General features: G+C 54.2%; 1 protein-coding gene across 2 annotated transcripts in view; it reads left to right on the top strand.

Annotated features, from left to right (window-relative positions):
- The window catches only part of PI4KA (phosphatidylinositol 4-kinase alpha), a 109,968-nt gene that overhangs the window by 89,401 nt on the left and 6,111 nt on the right, over positions 1-14,456 (top strand). For both annotated transcript variants that reach the window (XM_055118744.1, XM_055118745.1), the window contains 14 exons: positions 1,297-1,389; positions 2,614-2,770; positions 3,103-3,230; positions 6,223-6,381; positions 6,620-6,771; positions 7,937-8,044; positions 8,525-8,652; positions 10,074-10,193; positions 10,309-10,388; positions 10,480-10,673; positions 11,171-11,261; positions 11,502-11,669; positions 12,197-12,250; positions 14,156-14,276. In XM_055118744.1, the coding sequence (XP_054974719.1) occupies positions 1,297-1,389; positions 2,614-2,770; positions 3,103-3,230; positions 6,223-6,381; positions 6,620-6,771; positions 7,937-8,044; positions 8,525-8,652; positions 10,074-10,193; positions 10,309-10,388; positions 10,480-10,673; positions 11,171-11,261; positions 11,502-11,669; positions 12,197-12,250; positions 14,156-14,276 (1,753 nt within the window). The remainder of the gene's footprint in view (positions 1-1,296; positions 1,390-2,613; positions 2,771-3,102; positions 3,231-6,222; positions 6,382-6,619; positions 6,772-7,936; positions 8,045-8,524; positions 8,653-10,073; positions 10,194-10,308; positions 10,389-10,479; positions 10,674-11,170; positions 11,262-11,501; positions 11,670-12,196; positions 12,251-14,155; positions 14,277-14,456) is intronic.

Here is a 14,456-nt window from a genome sequence, read left to right as displayed (position 1 = left end):
TCTGACAGGCGGGAACCTCAGAACCCAACCTAGGCTTGTCCAAGAAGACCCCTTAGTCCCAGGTGGGGGGTGGGTTTCTCTAGAGAAGAAGGTAGTGGCATAGCAGGTAAGGAGAGTTCTAGTGACTCAGCTGGGGGCTAGTGTTCAGGGGCGTGGTGACAATGGTCTGTTCCTGGCAAACAGTCCCTGTCTCCGGGAACCCGCCGACAGCCATCAGCGACCTCACTCCAGAGGTCCTGGGTATTGTTCCCTCCCACCCATCCGTGACCGACTCCTGGTTTAACATTAAACACACAATGATGAAGACATTCCTTTGTATAAAGAGACAGGACAAAGGCCAAGGGGTGAGAGTTATAAGCAGAACAAGATGGCATTTACAGTGTCTGCTCCTGTACAAAAGTGTCTGGTGGTCTTCAGCAATGCTGGGCTGGACCATCACTGAAGAGTGAGGCAGCAGTGAGCAGCCAGGGGTCAGGAGAGGCATTCACCCACACCCCTATCCTGCAGGAGTCACTCTGGAGGCTGAGACAGATGCAGAGGAACTCTGGACCAGGAAGTCAGGAGTACTCAGGGGAGCGTGCAGTGCTGAGGAGCAAAGCCAGGCCTCCCACGTACAGAGCATGTGCTTAGCCCATTGAACTATCTCTCCGACCTCCCAAAATGCATTTATAGTAATATTTATATTATAATAAGAATGCTTCTATATCGGTATTTGTAGCAGTACCACTAATATCTTAGGAAGCAATAACTTTTTCATGGACTGGTTGAAAAACCACTGCTAGAAAGTATTTGGGAGCATGAAGTGATTCAAATGCTAGAGCACATATTTCGCATGTGTGAGGTCCAGGGTTTGGTCCCCAGCACTCATGCCCACACACAGCGCCACCACCGTGACTCTGAGCAGTATTGAGTATAGCCCCACAAGACTTTTTGTAATGAATAAAATGTTCCCCTTTTTTTAATTTGACAGCACTGACAGGTTTTAATTAACCCCTGGATCAGAACTTGACTTCTTTTTTGTCCTTGTCATTGTTGTTTGTGTGGGGGCCACACCCAGCACTATTTAGGTTTGCTCCTGGCTCTGCATCCAGGAATTACTCCTGGCGGGCTCAGAGAACCATATGGGGTGCAGGGGATTGAACCACAGTCATCCATGTGCAAGACAAGCGCCCTCCCTGCTGTGCTGTCACTCCAGCCCCCTAAAACTTGGCTCCTTAATTAGATTTAGATCAGACATGGTAAACATGAGGAAAACATGTTGGGCGGTCTAAACTGATGATCAGTATTTGTCTGTAGGCAACTCAACTAACTGAGCGCCCAGCCTGTGTGAAGAAAGATTACTCCAACTTCATGGCATCCCTGAATCTGCGCAACCGCTATGCAGGCGAGGTAATGCTGCCCTTTCGTCTGAAACCCTTCTGAGCATCCTCTCATCTGAGTGTGGGGCCGGGGTGAATGTGGAGCTCACTCCTTTGGCAGGGATGTAAGGCCTGGGCTGGGGTCCATCAGCACACCCCTCTGCTGACTCAAGGCATCCCCACTTGGGCTGCAGTCTGTTTTTCTCAAGGACTGACGGATAGCCACTGAGTGCCACACATGCATTATTCAGGGAGGTCCATGAGGTGGACATACTATTATTCCAGTGTTTAAAATAAAGATTGAGGCATACAATATTAGCTTTCCAGAATCACTCAGGGGCCACAACCGTCTCCATCCTAATAGTTTTTGCCTGTCACCACAGTTGATCCCAGCCTAACAAGTCTCTTGCCTCTATGGACCTCAGTTTCCCTCTCTGTTAAACATGATAGCTAGTCTACACTGTCCAGAGGCCCCTAGAAGTCCATCAGTGCCCTCTTTGAGTTGGGGGGGTAACAGTCCCGAGTGTGTAGCCTTATTTTACTCCAATAGTTGCTCCTCCTGTGACCTTAGCAGAGGGGACAGACTTTGTTCTACTCAGCCCTCACCGCCCTGCTGTTCTCAGTGTCCAGGATTTTGCTGGGGGCTTATTCCACACGTATGAGTACTATCATGGTGCAGGGAAGTCTGTCCTTGTGAGTTGACTTGGCTTTGGTTGGTAGTCAAATGACCTTCATAGGGAGAGAAATGGTTGTGTGTCTTTAAAATTAGTGAGACAGATGGGGGCCAGAGAGATACACAGGCATAAGGTGCTTGATTGCTCACAGATCACCCAGCACTACGTGTGGTTCTGCAAGCACCACCAGGAGTGAGCCCTGAGCACCACAGGGTGTGTCCCCACTTAAAAAAAAAAAAAAGACTGATCAACTAGTTTGAGTCATTGATTCTGAAGGAACTTTAATTAGCCCCCAGTCATACAGGCTCGGGGCTTAATGCTAGACTGCAAAGATGACAGACCTGTCTGCCTTCAGTTTCTGGTGGTGGGGAACCAGCGCTGTTTTCTAACTTCTCTCTGTAAGAACAGAAGTGATTTTGTGGCAGAATTGTTGAACAAGCCTGTCACCTTTCATGTAAACTGTAGCTTGGGACAGTAAAGCACCTGCTGGTTCTGTTTCAGGAGCAGTCACGGTCTGCCAGGGCCTCACCCTACAAGCCTGGACTACAGGTGACTCTCCTGACAAGTGTCCTTTTTCGCAGGTATATGGAATGATTCGGTTCTCAGATGCCACTGGTCAGATGTCTGACCTAAACAAAATGATGGTCCAGGAGCTGTGTAGAGCGTTAGACCTCAACAATGCTCAGAACTACACACAGGCCATGTTCAAACTGACGGCAATGCTCATCAGTAGCAAAGGTAAAAGGGAGGGTGCCAGGGCCCTGGGGTCACTGGTAAATGAGTGTTGGTCTTGGTTATCTGAGGACACTGGCGTTCCAGATCAAGAAAGAGAAGCCAGGGAGTTTGCTTAAGCAATCCAGCACTTGCCTCGCATGTATAAGGCCCTGGGTTCAGTCTCCTGGACCACCAAATCAAATTCTTCCCTAATAGAGAGCTCCTTGGCATCTTGGGTGTTTGGTAGCAAGTAAAAGGTCCTTGTTGGCCTGGCTGCTGCTGACTGCCTTGCTGGCCTGAGGAGGCTCTGGGCTCAGCTCGGCTTCTAGCTCTGAACAGCCTGTGTTTGATTCCAGATTGTGACCCGCAGCTCCTCCATCACCTGTGCTGGGGCCCCCTCCGAATGTTCAACGAGCATGGCATGGAGACTGCCCTCGCCTGCTGGGAGTGGCTCCTGGCTGGCAAGAACGGAGTGGAAGTGCCGGTAGGAAACAGCGGAAGTCAGTTTGGGGTCTGGGCAGGGTGAGAGGGAGAGAGCCTGCTCTGGGGTCGGAGATCCTGGTAGGCCCCCACTCTCTGGGGCCTCAGTCCTCACACAGGCATGATGCTGACAACTGACCTCAGTACTGGAACGGGGCCTAGGAGAGTGAATGTATGTCAAAAGTTTCCCGGTGGTGGTCCAGGGTGATAGTACAGTGGGTAGGGCATTTGACCCGCGGCTGACCCAGGTTTGATCCGTAACATTCCAGATGGTCCCCATGCACTGCCAGGAGTAACCCCTGAGCACTGTGTGTGGCCCAGCCCCTCTAATCTTCTGTCCCCAAAAAGTTTCCCAGTCAAGCCTGGATGCTGCGACTCTTCAAGAATGCAGTAGGGGGAGCCATTTCTCCAAGCAGGAGAGCTGCTCCTTGGGCACCTGTTGTGATGTGTGCCCTCTGGGAGCAGCTCTGCTGTGCAGAAGGACCTCTCTCTTGGTCTGCATCAGGACAGTCTGCCTTTCCTTGTGTTCATATTTCTGAAATTTCTACTGGATCCGGCCCAAGGTTTATAAATATGAATAATTCTGTTTTCCAAAGATTTAATTTTTGGCGTTAACGCTGCCCAAGCCCATGTGCCACTTGTGCCCACATGGCTAAGCTTATGTGGCACCTGCATCTCCCCTCTTGAGATGTGTACTTTCATGCTTTCCTGTCTAATTCTGGGATGTGTATAGGGGCTCTCTGACTTTGCAGAAGACCATATTCTCTCTTGAATGTGTTTTCTCTTTTTCTCCTCCTTCACCTTCCTAAATGCCTCCAAATAAAATATATTTTTACTTAAAACCCACAGAGATTTAGTTTTCATGTTAACAAGAATTTAATTTATTTATTTACTTATTTTGCTTTTTTGGGTCACATCCGGCAATGCACAGGGGTTACTCCTGGCAGTGCTCAGGGGACCCTATGGGATGCTGGGATTCAAACCTGGGTTGGCCGCGTGCAAAGCAAATGCCCTACCCACTGTGCTATCGCTCCAGCCCCAAGAATTTTAATCCTTCCCCGCCACACACACACATTTCCCCTATCAACTGAGGTAAGTGATCAAAAGAAGTGTTTTGTTTTTGTAGCCTCTTGAAGGAAATTGGAATATTTCAAAAGTTAGACTGTCCCAGGCAGGTGCAGTAATTATTAAAACTTCCCAGTTGTTTGGTGTTTTATAATTGCTTAGGGTTTGTATCAAGTCCAGCATTCAGAGTTTGAAATTATTTTGAACTGGTTGACTTCTGAGGTAGATCTGAGTCGTCAGGGAGAGGCCCTTGGTCCTGCCTCAGAAGGGGAAGTGGCTGGGACCTGGGTCGCCAGCGCTCCTAGGTCCATCCTGTGTGGCGCCGAGGTGCACGTTCCTCAGAGAGCCTCTCCGGCCCAGCAGTTCGGCAATTGTATGTCTGGGTGCGGCTTTGTAATAACGTGAGAATCCTTCACCGTAATTCAGTTAAAACAGAAGAGGCACTGTAGCATGCTTATGCCAGGAAAACTGGTTTCGGCCCTGTCAGTTCTGGTGTGTCCCCTATGCTGCCAGCACCCCTAGGGAGCTCGGCTGGCCTCAGGTCTCAGGCTGACCCACCAAATTAGCCCAGACCTTGCACTGGCCCCCACGCTGCCCAGACGCGCTGTTTCCAGGGAGGCCTCCTCTCTCTGGGAGCCAGCTCCTCGGGGCCTTCCTCTGCCTGCCCTCAACACGCTGCCCAAGGCCTCTCGTAGCTCAAGACTGAGGCTGTTCTCTCGCTCCCGTCTCTGCCTCACAGAGGCCTGCGGCTCCGGCCCAGCAGTGCCTACGAGGCCTCAGTCTGTTTCTGAGCTTTCCGTATTGCTGGACTCTTGTTTCCTTATGAATAAGGCAATGTGTTCTCCTTGTAAAAGAAGTTGGGAGACAGGAGATAGGGATGAAGAGAAGTCACCCATAGCTTGAGGCATCCTGCTGTTCTGTGTTGACGGAGAGGCGAGCAGCTCCCGGCACCTCCACCTGTCTCCCAGCCCTGAAGGACAGACCACCCCCACCCCCCACCCCGCCTCCCCTTTGTGCACCTCCCACAGACCATCCTCAGCAAAGCCTTTAAAGCATGGCCCTCTCCCGCCCTCTGCCCAGCCCCCTGAGTGCTGCTCCTGACCCAGCTTCCTCCCATGCCCTGCTTCTATCTTCCCACCCACAGAGCACAGGTCACATCAGGGTCTTCCCTGCCCCTTGGGGTAGAGGCCAGACGGTTTCCTTTCAAGGACCTCGGCTTTATGCCCCTCACTACCTCTTCTGCCCCCTGCTTTCCTTAGTTGCCCATGCAGGCACAGGGGTCCCCGCTGCCCTGCCTCTGTCCAGGCTCCTCCCTGCGCTACACTGCCCGGATGGTACCGGCTTATCCTCTGGGCTTGTCTTAGCTGTCTACTGCCCACCCCTCCCCAGCTTCCCTGGCCGCCTGCCTAGATGTCACTCATCCCCTCCTGATTCGACTCCTGCTTCAAGCCCATCCACTGCTCTGCCTTCTCCCTGAGTGGTAATCAGTGGCCTGTGGCTGCAACTTGCTCCTCTTACCATCTGGGGTCCCACAGTATATCTCATTTCTCTATTATTCAATGAACATATCTTATCTGTAATTTCAAATGTGCTTCAGGGCGGAACTGAAGTTGCTGTGTACTTGCAGATTTGGTTTGGTTTTAATTGAATCACCAGTGAGGTTTATAATTACAGAGTAGTTCATGAGAGGCCAATGCCATAGCACAGCAGGGAGGGCGTTTGTTTGCCTTGTGTGCGGCCGACCTGGGTTCCATCCTCTGCATCCCATATAGTCCCCTGAGCCCTGCCAGGAGTCATTCCTGAGTGCAGAGCCAGGAGTAGCCCCCGAGCACCGCTGGGTGTGAGACTTCCCCCATCCAAAAATAAATCAGAGTTGTTCGTGATTGAGTTTCAGTCGTACAGTGTTCCAACACACATCTGTGTCCTTGCAGTTCATGCGGGAAATGGCCGGGGCCTGGCAGATGACGGTGGAGCAGAAGTTTGGGTTGTTTTCTGCGGAGATCAAAGAAGCCGACCCCCTGGCGGCATCAGAAGCGAGTCAGCCCAGACCCTGTGCCCCTGAAGTGACGCCCCACTACATTTGGATTGACGTAGGTGCCCGGCCTCAGCGGCTCCCCTTTGCTGGCTGCATGGGTTGCTCAAACCCCCCCTCCTGACCCCCCCACCCCTGAGGAGTGGCCCGGCGAGCCATGGGACTACCCTGGGTCATGGCGGCTACCTGGGCCTTCTTCCCCAGTCCTCGCTGGCCTCTGCTCCTGCCCCCCCCCAGCCCTCTGTGGAGCCAGGGCCCCTGGCCACGGGGTGCACAGCTGCGGTTCTTCCCCTCAGTTCCTGGTGCAGCGGTTTGAGATCGCCAAGTACTGCAGCTCGGACCAGGTGGAGATCTTCTCCAGCCTGCTGCAGCGCTCCATGTCGCTCAACATTGGCGGGGCCAAGGGCAGCATGAACCGGCACGTGGCAGCCATCGGGCCGCGTTTCAAGTGAGGAGCTCAGCACTTGGGCCGGGGGCGGGGGGCCCTGGTTGGTCATTAACCACGGAAACTGCCCCTGCCCCAGGAATGGGCGGGATGCAGAGGTGGCGTGAGTGACCTGTCCACCGTGCGCTTGGGGCTGGGGCCGTGGGACAGTATGCCCTGCGCCTCGGGATGAGGCCGGGAAGGCAGTTCACTGACAGGCCTTGACGTAGGTGGGGGCAGAGTGGTGAGTGACCGAGTTCAGCTCAGGTGACCAGCAGCGACTGTGGGCTGGTCACTTTCCTGAGATGTTTAAGAGACTTCTGGTCATGCCTGTGGCAGGATGTCAGCTGCACATCAGGGGCCCCTGTTCCCCTGTCTTTGGGGCGCACGAGGCCCAGTGGGGCTGGCCGGGCAGTGGGAAGGGGTCTGAGCTGAGGTGGAGTGCTGGATGTCCAGTGGAGGGGTCCGAGGAGCCCTGGCCCGTGGATACTGCCCCTTTTTGCTTGTGCCTCTTCTTGCTCCTCCCCGACCCGAGATCCAGACTGGAGTTCCTGCTGCCACAGGGTACCCAAGGCCACGCTGTCTTTGGGTCCCTTCACATTCATTTCCCATCTTCAGAGTCCTGACGAGAGTGGATGCTGGGGAAGGAGTGGCCCTCAGGCCCTTACTGACCATCTCCTACCGCACTGCCTAGAGTACCTTGAGAAAGCCTGGCCCAGCAGAAGCCCGATGCTGTTTTAACTTTGGCTGAAATTTGGTTCAGTGTCTCCTTTTGTTGTGCCCTTAGGGAACTTGGAGCAATTTGCCAACAGTTGCTTATACTGAAGCTTCAGTCAGGCAGATCAGCATACACATGGATTTTTTTTCTCCCACCAAATTTGGAGGTTCCCCCCGCCCCAAAATAGGAGAGATAGTGTAAGGGTTAAGGTGCTTGCCTTGCATGCAACTCACCTTAATTTGATTCCTACCAGGAGTAGCCCTGAAACACCTCTGGGTGTAACACCCCACCACCACCCTGCATCCCAAAATCTTCCCTGGTGCCCCTGCCCTGGGTCCCCAGAACTGTCAGCTGGAGACACCCCAAGCTCAGGCCATGTAGTTTCTGGGAGTTCAGAATTCTGCCCCCGGCCGGCCCCCCTCAGCAGGTCCAGGGCAACGATCCTGACTGGGCCTGGGGGGTGTCGTGCAGACTGCTGACCCTGGGGCTCTCCCTTCTGCACGCCGACGTGGTTCCCAACGCGACCATCCGCAATGTGCTTCGGGAGAAGATCTACTCGACCGCCTTTGACTACTTCAGGTACGTACACCCAGGGCTGCCATGACAGCCTAGCACCGCCCGCAGGGAGAGGAAAGGGTTTACCTGGTTCGTGCTGGCAGTCTCGACCCTCTTCGTTCCTGTGTGTGAACTCAGACCTGGTCACCCTGAGTGCTGTGCCTTCCCTGGGTCCATCTGACCAGAGAGATCAGTGCTTCCTGCTCACGTGAATGGTTATTGCGCGCAGAATTGCAGTTCCTCGCTGCCTGACGCTTAGCCCCTGCAGCTCTGTCATTGATTGGAGCACTATAGTTCCTGACCTGCCCCCCCACACACACATCGTTCAGCGAGGTGCTGTCGGCAGTCCTGAGGACAGTGGGAGGGGGTCAGCACCGGCTTTGAGAGCCACACTCTCCCATGCCACAGCACCAGCTCGCCTCTTGTTACGAAGACGCCACTCCTCACCCCTCTCCTCTCACTTTGAGTTCACACTCAACTCTTGTTCTCTGTGGTTATTTGAAGCTGTCCCCCGAGGTTCCCCACTCAAGGAGAAAAGAGGCTACGTGAAGACATCAGCATAATGATTAAATTCTGGACTGCCATGTTCTCCGATAAGAAGTACCTGACTGCCAGTCAGCTTGTGCCCCCAGGTGAGTGGGGCTGAGGTCAGGCAGGGGGCAGCTGCAAGGAGCAGGCAGGACCCCACCAAGTCCTGACACAGCCATGCTACACAGGCCTGGGAGCCCCAGGGAAGCCTGGCCAGAGCAGGAGCAGGAAGGCCTGAGCAGACAGCCTGATTTTCGCTGGCACTGACCCAGGTCACAGGCCCCCCTGCACCCTTCAGCACTGTGCTCAACGCTGCCGGCTAGGCTGGGCAGGGGCAGCAGGGTGAATGAGGCCGTCAGCTGGCAGCTGGCAGGAGACAATCATATGAGCAGGCAGCTCCATCTTGAGAGCATTGTGTGCACCCTCACGGCCAAGCACTTGCTCACCACAGTTGGGGGCCACTTGCAGTTTTCTAGAAAAAGCTGACATATGAGCCCATTTCTGAGGATGAATGAGTTTCCCAGGATTGAGCCAAGAGTTAGAGCGGCAGGTATGGCGCTTGCCTTGCACACAGCTGACAGGTTTCAATCCCTAGCATCCCCCACCGTACCCTGAGCACAACTGGAATTCCTGAGCCAGGAGTAACCCCTGAGCACTATAGGATATAGCACAAAAACAAACCATAATAAAGTTTCCTGGGGTTGCTGGGAGATAGCTCACTCATATGCCTGGCACATATGGTCTGCTGGACGGCCAGAGTTTGATTCTCATACTGCACAGTTGCCTGAGCACCATTGGGAGCAGCCCTGGACACCTCAGATAGCCCCCAAGCACTGCCAGGTGTGTCCCAAACCAAAAACAAAAGTACACAGGGTGAGCGAGGAGGAGGAAAAGGCAGTAGTGAAGTCTAACAAGTGGCCTGTTTCCAAAATGGAGCCGGCTTCTGTGTCAGTCAGCACATGCTGGTTGCAGGCTCAAGCAGACAGATTCTGCAGGAGGCCCCCAGCTGACTACTCACTCCCAGGAAAGGCTGGCACGGTGATTCTGTCAGCTCCTGGCCACACTTAGAACAGGGCAGGTCCCTTCTCTGCTGTTGTGGAACCTCAGGTCTTCCATGTGAGAAGGGGCAGCACCGTGCTGGGGACAAGATTGTGGCCTTCACTTGATGCAATAACCATTCGCATCTGCTTGATTCCATTCTAAACGTTCAGCAGAGTGGAAACTTAAAAACTTTTCCATATCGAATGGTTAAGCCATGAGCTACTCAGGTGTTTGGGTCCCATCTGCAGAGCTGTCAGCTCTGTTCAACAAAAGTTCCGAGTGTTTGTTTTTTGTTTTTTTCTTTTTGGGTCACACCCAGCAATGCTCATGGGGTTACTCCTGGCTCTGCACTCAGAAATTACTCCTGGCGGTGCTTGAGGGACTATATGGGATGCTGGGAATTGAACCCAGGTTGGCCTGGGTGAGGACTGTAGGCCAAATAAGTATGGGAACCTCTGTTTTAGAACAATGTGCCTGTCCACAGATAACCAAGACACCCGAAGCAACCTGGACATAGCAGTCGGCTCCCGCCAGCAGGCCACACAAGGCTGGATCAACACCTACCCACTGTCCAGTGGCATGTCAACCATCTCCAAGAAGTCAGGTTGGCCGGGGGTCAGCCGACAGCACGCAAACAGCTCTCGTGGGGTCCTGAGGACAAAGCGTGGGCTGTGAGGGCCACTGTGAAACACTCCTGTGCCTTCCGCCCTCCCTCCCAGGCATGTCCAAGAAAACCAACCGAGGCTCCCAGCTGCACAAGTACTACATGAAACGCAGGACGCTGCTCCTCTCCTTGCTGGTACGACCTGGACACCGGCAGCCAGGAAGCGGCTGGGGGGGTGGTGGGGGCACCTGCACAAGGCACACCGGCCTCTGCCTCATCTTGCCAGGCCACCGAGATAGAGCGTCTCATCACGTGGTACAACCCACTGTCAGCCCCCGAGCTGGAGCTGGACCAGGCTGGAGAAAACAGCGTGGCCAACTGGAGGTCCAAGTACATCAGTCTGAGTGAGAAGCAGTGGAAGGACAACGTGAACCTTGCCTGGAGCATTTCTCCTTATCTAGCCGTGCAGCTTCCTGCCAGGTGGGGAGAGTGATGGGGAGCCCGAGTGGGAAGGAGTGTGTCAAGGTCACCTCTGAGGCCCCAAGGGGAAGTAATCTTAGGTTGTCCTCTGCCCCAGACACCTGGTCCCACAGCACAGTGACTGCACGGCTCTTCCCCAAGTGCCCAGCAGCCTGGCACTTAGAGAGACAATGTTGGGCACGTCCAGGGCCAGCGCTGGAAGAGGAAAAGAGGTTGCTGGAGGCTGTCACTTCGGGCGGCAGGCCTGGGACTGGGCGTTGGTTCTGCTGTCTCTCCCCAGCAGCTGCTCAGTTGGCCTACAGCTGAACATCCTGGCAACTCCCAGGGTAGCCTTACAAGGACAGAAGTCACAGCCTGATAGTGGCAGGAAGGGCCTTCCCAGCCCCCGTGTGTTAGATCCCACCAGGGGGGCGGGGTTCATCCCACGTGAAAACAGCAGGCTGGCCTTGCCTCCCAGAGACCTCATATTCGTGTCCTTCCCACTGCCTGATCTCTAGGTTTAAGAACACAGAAGCCATCGGCAACGAAGTGACGCGTCTGGTTCGGCTGGATCCAGGGGCTGTCAGCGATGTTCCAGAAGCGATTAAGGTAGTGTAGCAGGTGCCAAGGTGCGAGCCCAGCAGGGCCTGGAGACGAGGGGATTGCAGAGGCATCGTGTGTCTGTGGTAGAGACGTATTTGGTGTGCTTGCCCCTTACTGGAATTAAGTCTGTCACACTGTCCAGCTGTGTAAGGCGCACTTCAGGGGTCAGTCCGTGTGATGTGGGGCAAGGCGGATATTTCCAGAGGGGTTCCGAGGGTGCCTGACCTGAGCATCCCCTCCTTCCAGTTCCTAGTCACCTGGCACACCATTGACGCCGACGCACCGGAGCTCAGCCACGTGCTGTGCTGGGCGCCCGCCGACCCGCCCACAGGCCTCTCCTACTTCTCCAGCATGTACCCGCCGCATCCACTCACGGCACAGTATGGGGTGAAAGTGCTGCGCTCCTTCCCGCCGGTGAGGAAAGGGGGACCTGCTCACACACCTGCATGTGCCTCCGAGACCAAGCCCCCCTCCCCTTCCAGTTGGGATGTTCACTTTTTTTTTTTGGATAAGGATTCACACTAGAAAAGGACGTTTGAGTTTGGTTCCAGTTGTGGCCCTGTGACCATGCTGCCCTGGGCCCCAGGAAGCCCGGGGACCCTGTGTGGCAGGAGGGTCAGTAGTCTGTCTCGGTCCCAGCACACAGGCTTGCTGTGACCTCAGCCCCATGCGCACAGACAGACCCTCCCTGGAGGCTCAGGGGCCTTGGAGCTTCGCTTTTGCTCACTCACACGGTCTTAGAGCTGTGGCCGCTTTCCTTGCTGTCCCCTGGCTTTCCCGGTTCCCAGTCCCATTGTCCTCTCCAGGGAGGACCGTGTCCATCTGCTGAGTGCCAGCAGGGCCAGTTTCCATTCAATCCACATTGAGTTATTCCTGTGGGTCCTGGAGGTAAGAAATTGACCCCCTCCCCAGAGATCACGGTCCTGTCTTCTCCTTTGCAGGACGCCATCCTGTTCTACATCCCCCAGATTGTGCAGGCCCTCAGGTATGACAAGGTAAGGTTTGCCCACACGGCTCTGCTTACCTTAGTGCGTGGGCAGGGACGTTCAGTCCCTTTGCCTCTACCTGGACCCTCTCACAGGAGGAAGAGAACAGCAGAGGCGGCACCCAAGGTCTCCAGGGTGTGGGGGAGGTCACCTGCAGAGCAAACCCCACTAGGCTATGGGCAGTGTGTTGGGCAAGCCCAGGAGATGCGGCTGGACTGTGGGCAGTGTGTAAGGCGAGCCCAGGAGATGCGGCTGGGCTGTGGTTTGACAGCCCAGTTTGTGGGGGGGGGCTCACACCCAGAAGTGCCCAGGGATCCTTTGGTGGAGCTCAGGGGACCATATAGGATTACATATAGTTTGTGGTTTATACTTTATAGTTTACATATAAGCAGCTTCTCTAGAAATCTCTTTGTGATGTCCCTTTATTTTCTCTGGGATTTTTTTTTTTTTCTGCTTTGTTTGGGTAAGACATTTGGGTCCTACAGTAGTTCTCAGAGACCAGCCCATACTGAGGATTGCACCTGGGCCTCCTCCATGCAAAGTGCGACATTAGCCCTTCCAGCTCTCTCCCTAGACTCCTGTTATTTGTCTATTTACTTTGCAGTACTGGAGATTAACCGTAGGACTTCATACCCAAAATCTAAACTTTCGAGTAATTCTGTAGCATTATTCGGATGTGACAGAGCCAGGAATGTCGCTCAGCAGTGCAGCACAGAGCATGTGCTCTGCTGAAACGCCTGGGGTCTGCACTTGAGCACACACAGACACATGCATTTGAAATTAGATGTAACAATGAGGGCTTGGGGGTTTGTTGTTTTGCTTTGGGGCCACACGCAGTGGTGCTTGGGGGACCGTATGAGCTGTACCATCGCCCTGGCTGCATTTAAAAGACAGGAGGTGCCTTAGGGCCCTGAGCAGTAATGCAGCAGGGAGGGCATTTGCCTCACACACAGTCAACATGGATTCAATTCTCTGGCATCCTATATGGTCTCCTGAGCTCCACCAGGAAGGGTCCCTGAAAGCAGAGCCAGGAGTAACCCCTGAGCATTGCTGGGTGTGTGCCCCCCAAAATGTATGTAATTCCTAATAGCATTACCATATTATCTGGGCTGGGGCCGTACCTGAGAGTGCTTAGGGGCTACTTCAGCTCAGCCGTTGTTCCTGGCAGTGCTTGGGGGACCACATGATGCCAGCCCAGGTCTCCAGCATGCAGAGCATGCACTCAACCCTCTGAGCTATCTCTCTGGGCCCTTCTCACTCCCTTCTTCATCTTGGACATGGTAATGAGCAGCAGAAAAAGACAAAGAAGGAAAGGACTTGGGTTGGTGGCATGGTGTACCAGCTCATGAAGTTTCTGGGCACTCAGTGGCAATCTGGAACTCATTCATCCTTGTGGGATTGTTCTTAACTTCAGAGGAGTTTCAGTATCTCACTTCCTTTTATCTCACACCTGTAGCAGTGTACTGGTGAGAGCGCCCTGACCCTTAGAATCTCAGGAACTGCTAAAGTAACAAGAGAGATCAGAAGCTGAGTCAATCAGAAAAGCCTTAATGGCAGGCTGGTTCTTTTGCTTATTTGTGTTTTGTTTTTGGGCCACACCTGATTATGATCAGGGGTTACTGATGACTGTGCATGCCCGGTGTTTGTGGGACCATATGGGGTACTGGGGATCAAACCTGGTTTGGCTGCATGCAAGGCAAGCCCCCTACCCCTACACTTCCAGTCTGAACCCTCAGCAAGCTGGTTCTTGACCCAGGATCAGCCAGGACTCAGCACAGACGCAAGAGGGCTGGTCAGACAACAGGAAGCCATTGGCCTCCCTTCTGCCGGGTCTGCCCTGTGCTGGGAGTCATTGGTTCCTCTTGGTGGGGAGGGACCTCGGCCCACACCCATGGTGACCTTGCTCTCCTGCAGATGGGCTACGTGCGGGAGTACATTCTGTGGGCCGCATCCAAATCCCAGCTTCTGGCGCACCAGTTCATCTGGAACATGAAAACAAACATCTATCTGGATGAGGAGGGGCACCAGAAGGACCGTGAGTACTGGTTGTCCTCCTCAGAGCTTCCCCCGCCCCATCTCAGACAGTTTCTGTGGCCGCCCAGTGAATATACAGGAAGAGGCCAGCGGTGCTGAGCCTGGGGTCTGCTGAGAGGGACCCCATGGACCACGCCCCTCCCGGTGCTGGGAAGCTGAGCACCCGTGCGGGCTTCCCCAG

Source organism: Sorex araneus, chromosome 11 (genome assembly GCF_027595985.1).
Source record: "Sorex araneus isolate mSorAra2 chromosome 11, mSorAra2.pri, whole genome shotgun sequence".
Lineage (NCBI taxonomy): Eukaryota > Metazoa > Chordata > Mammalia > Eulipotyphla > Soricidae > Sorex > Sorex araneus.
This window is presented reverse-complemented; position numbering and strand designations above follow the sequence as displayed.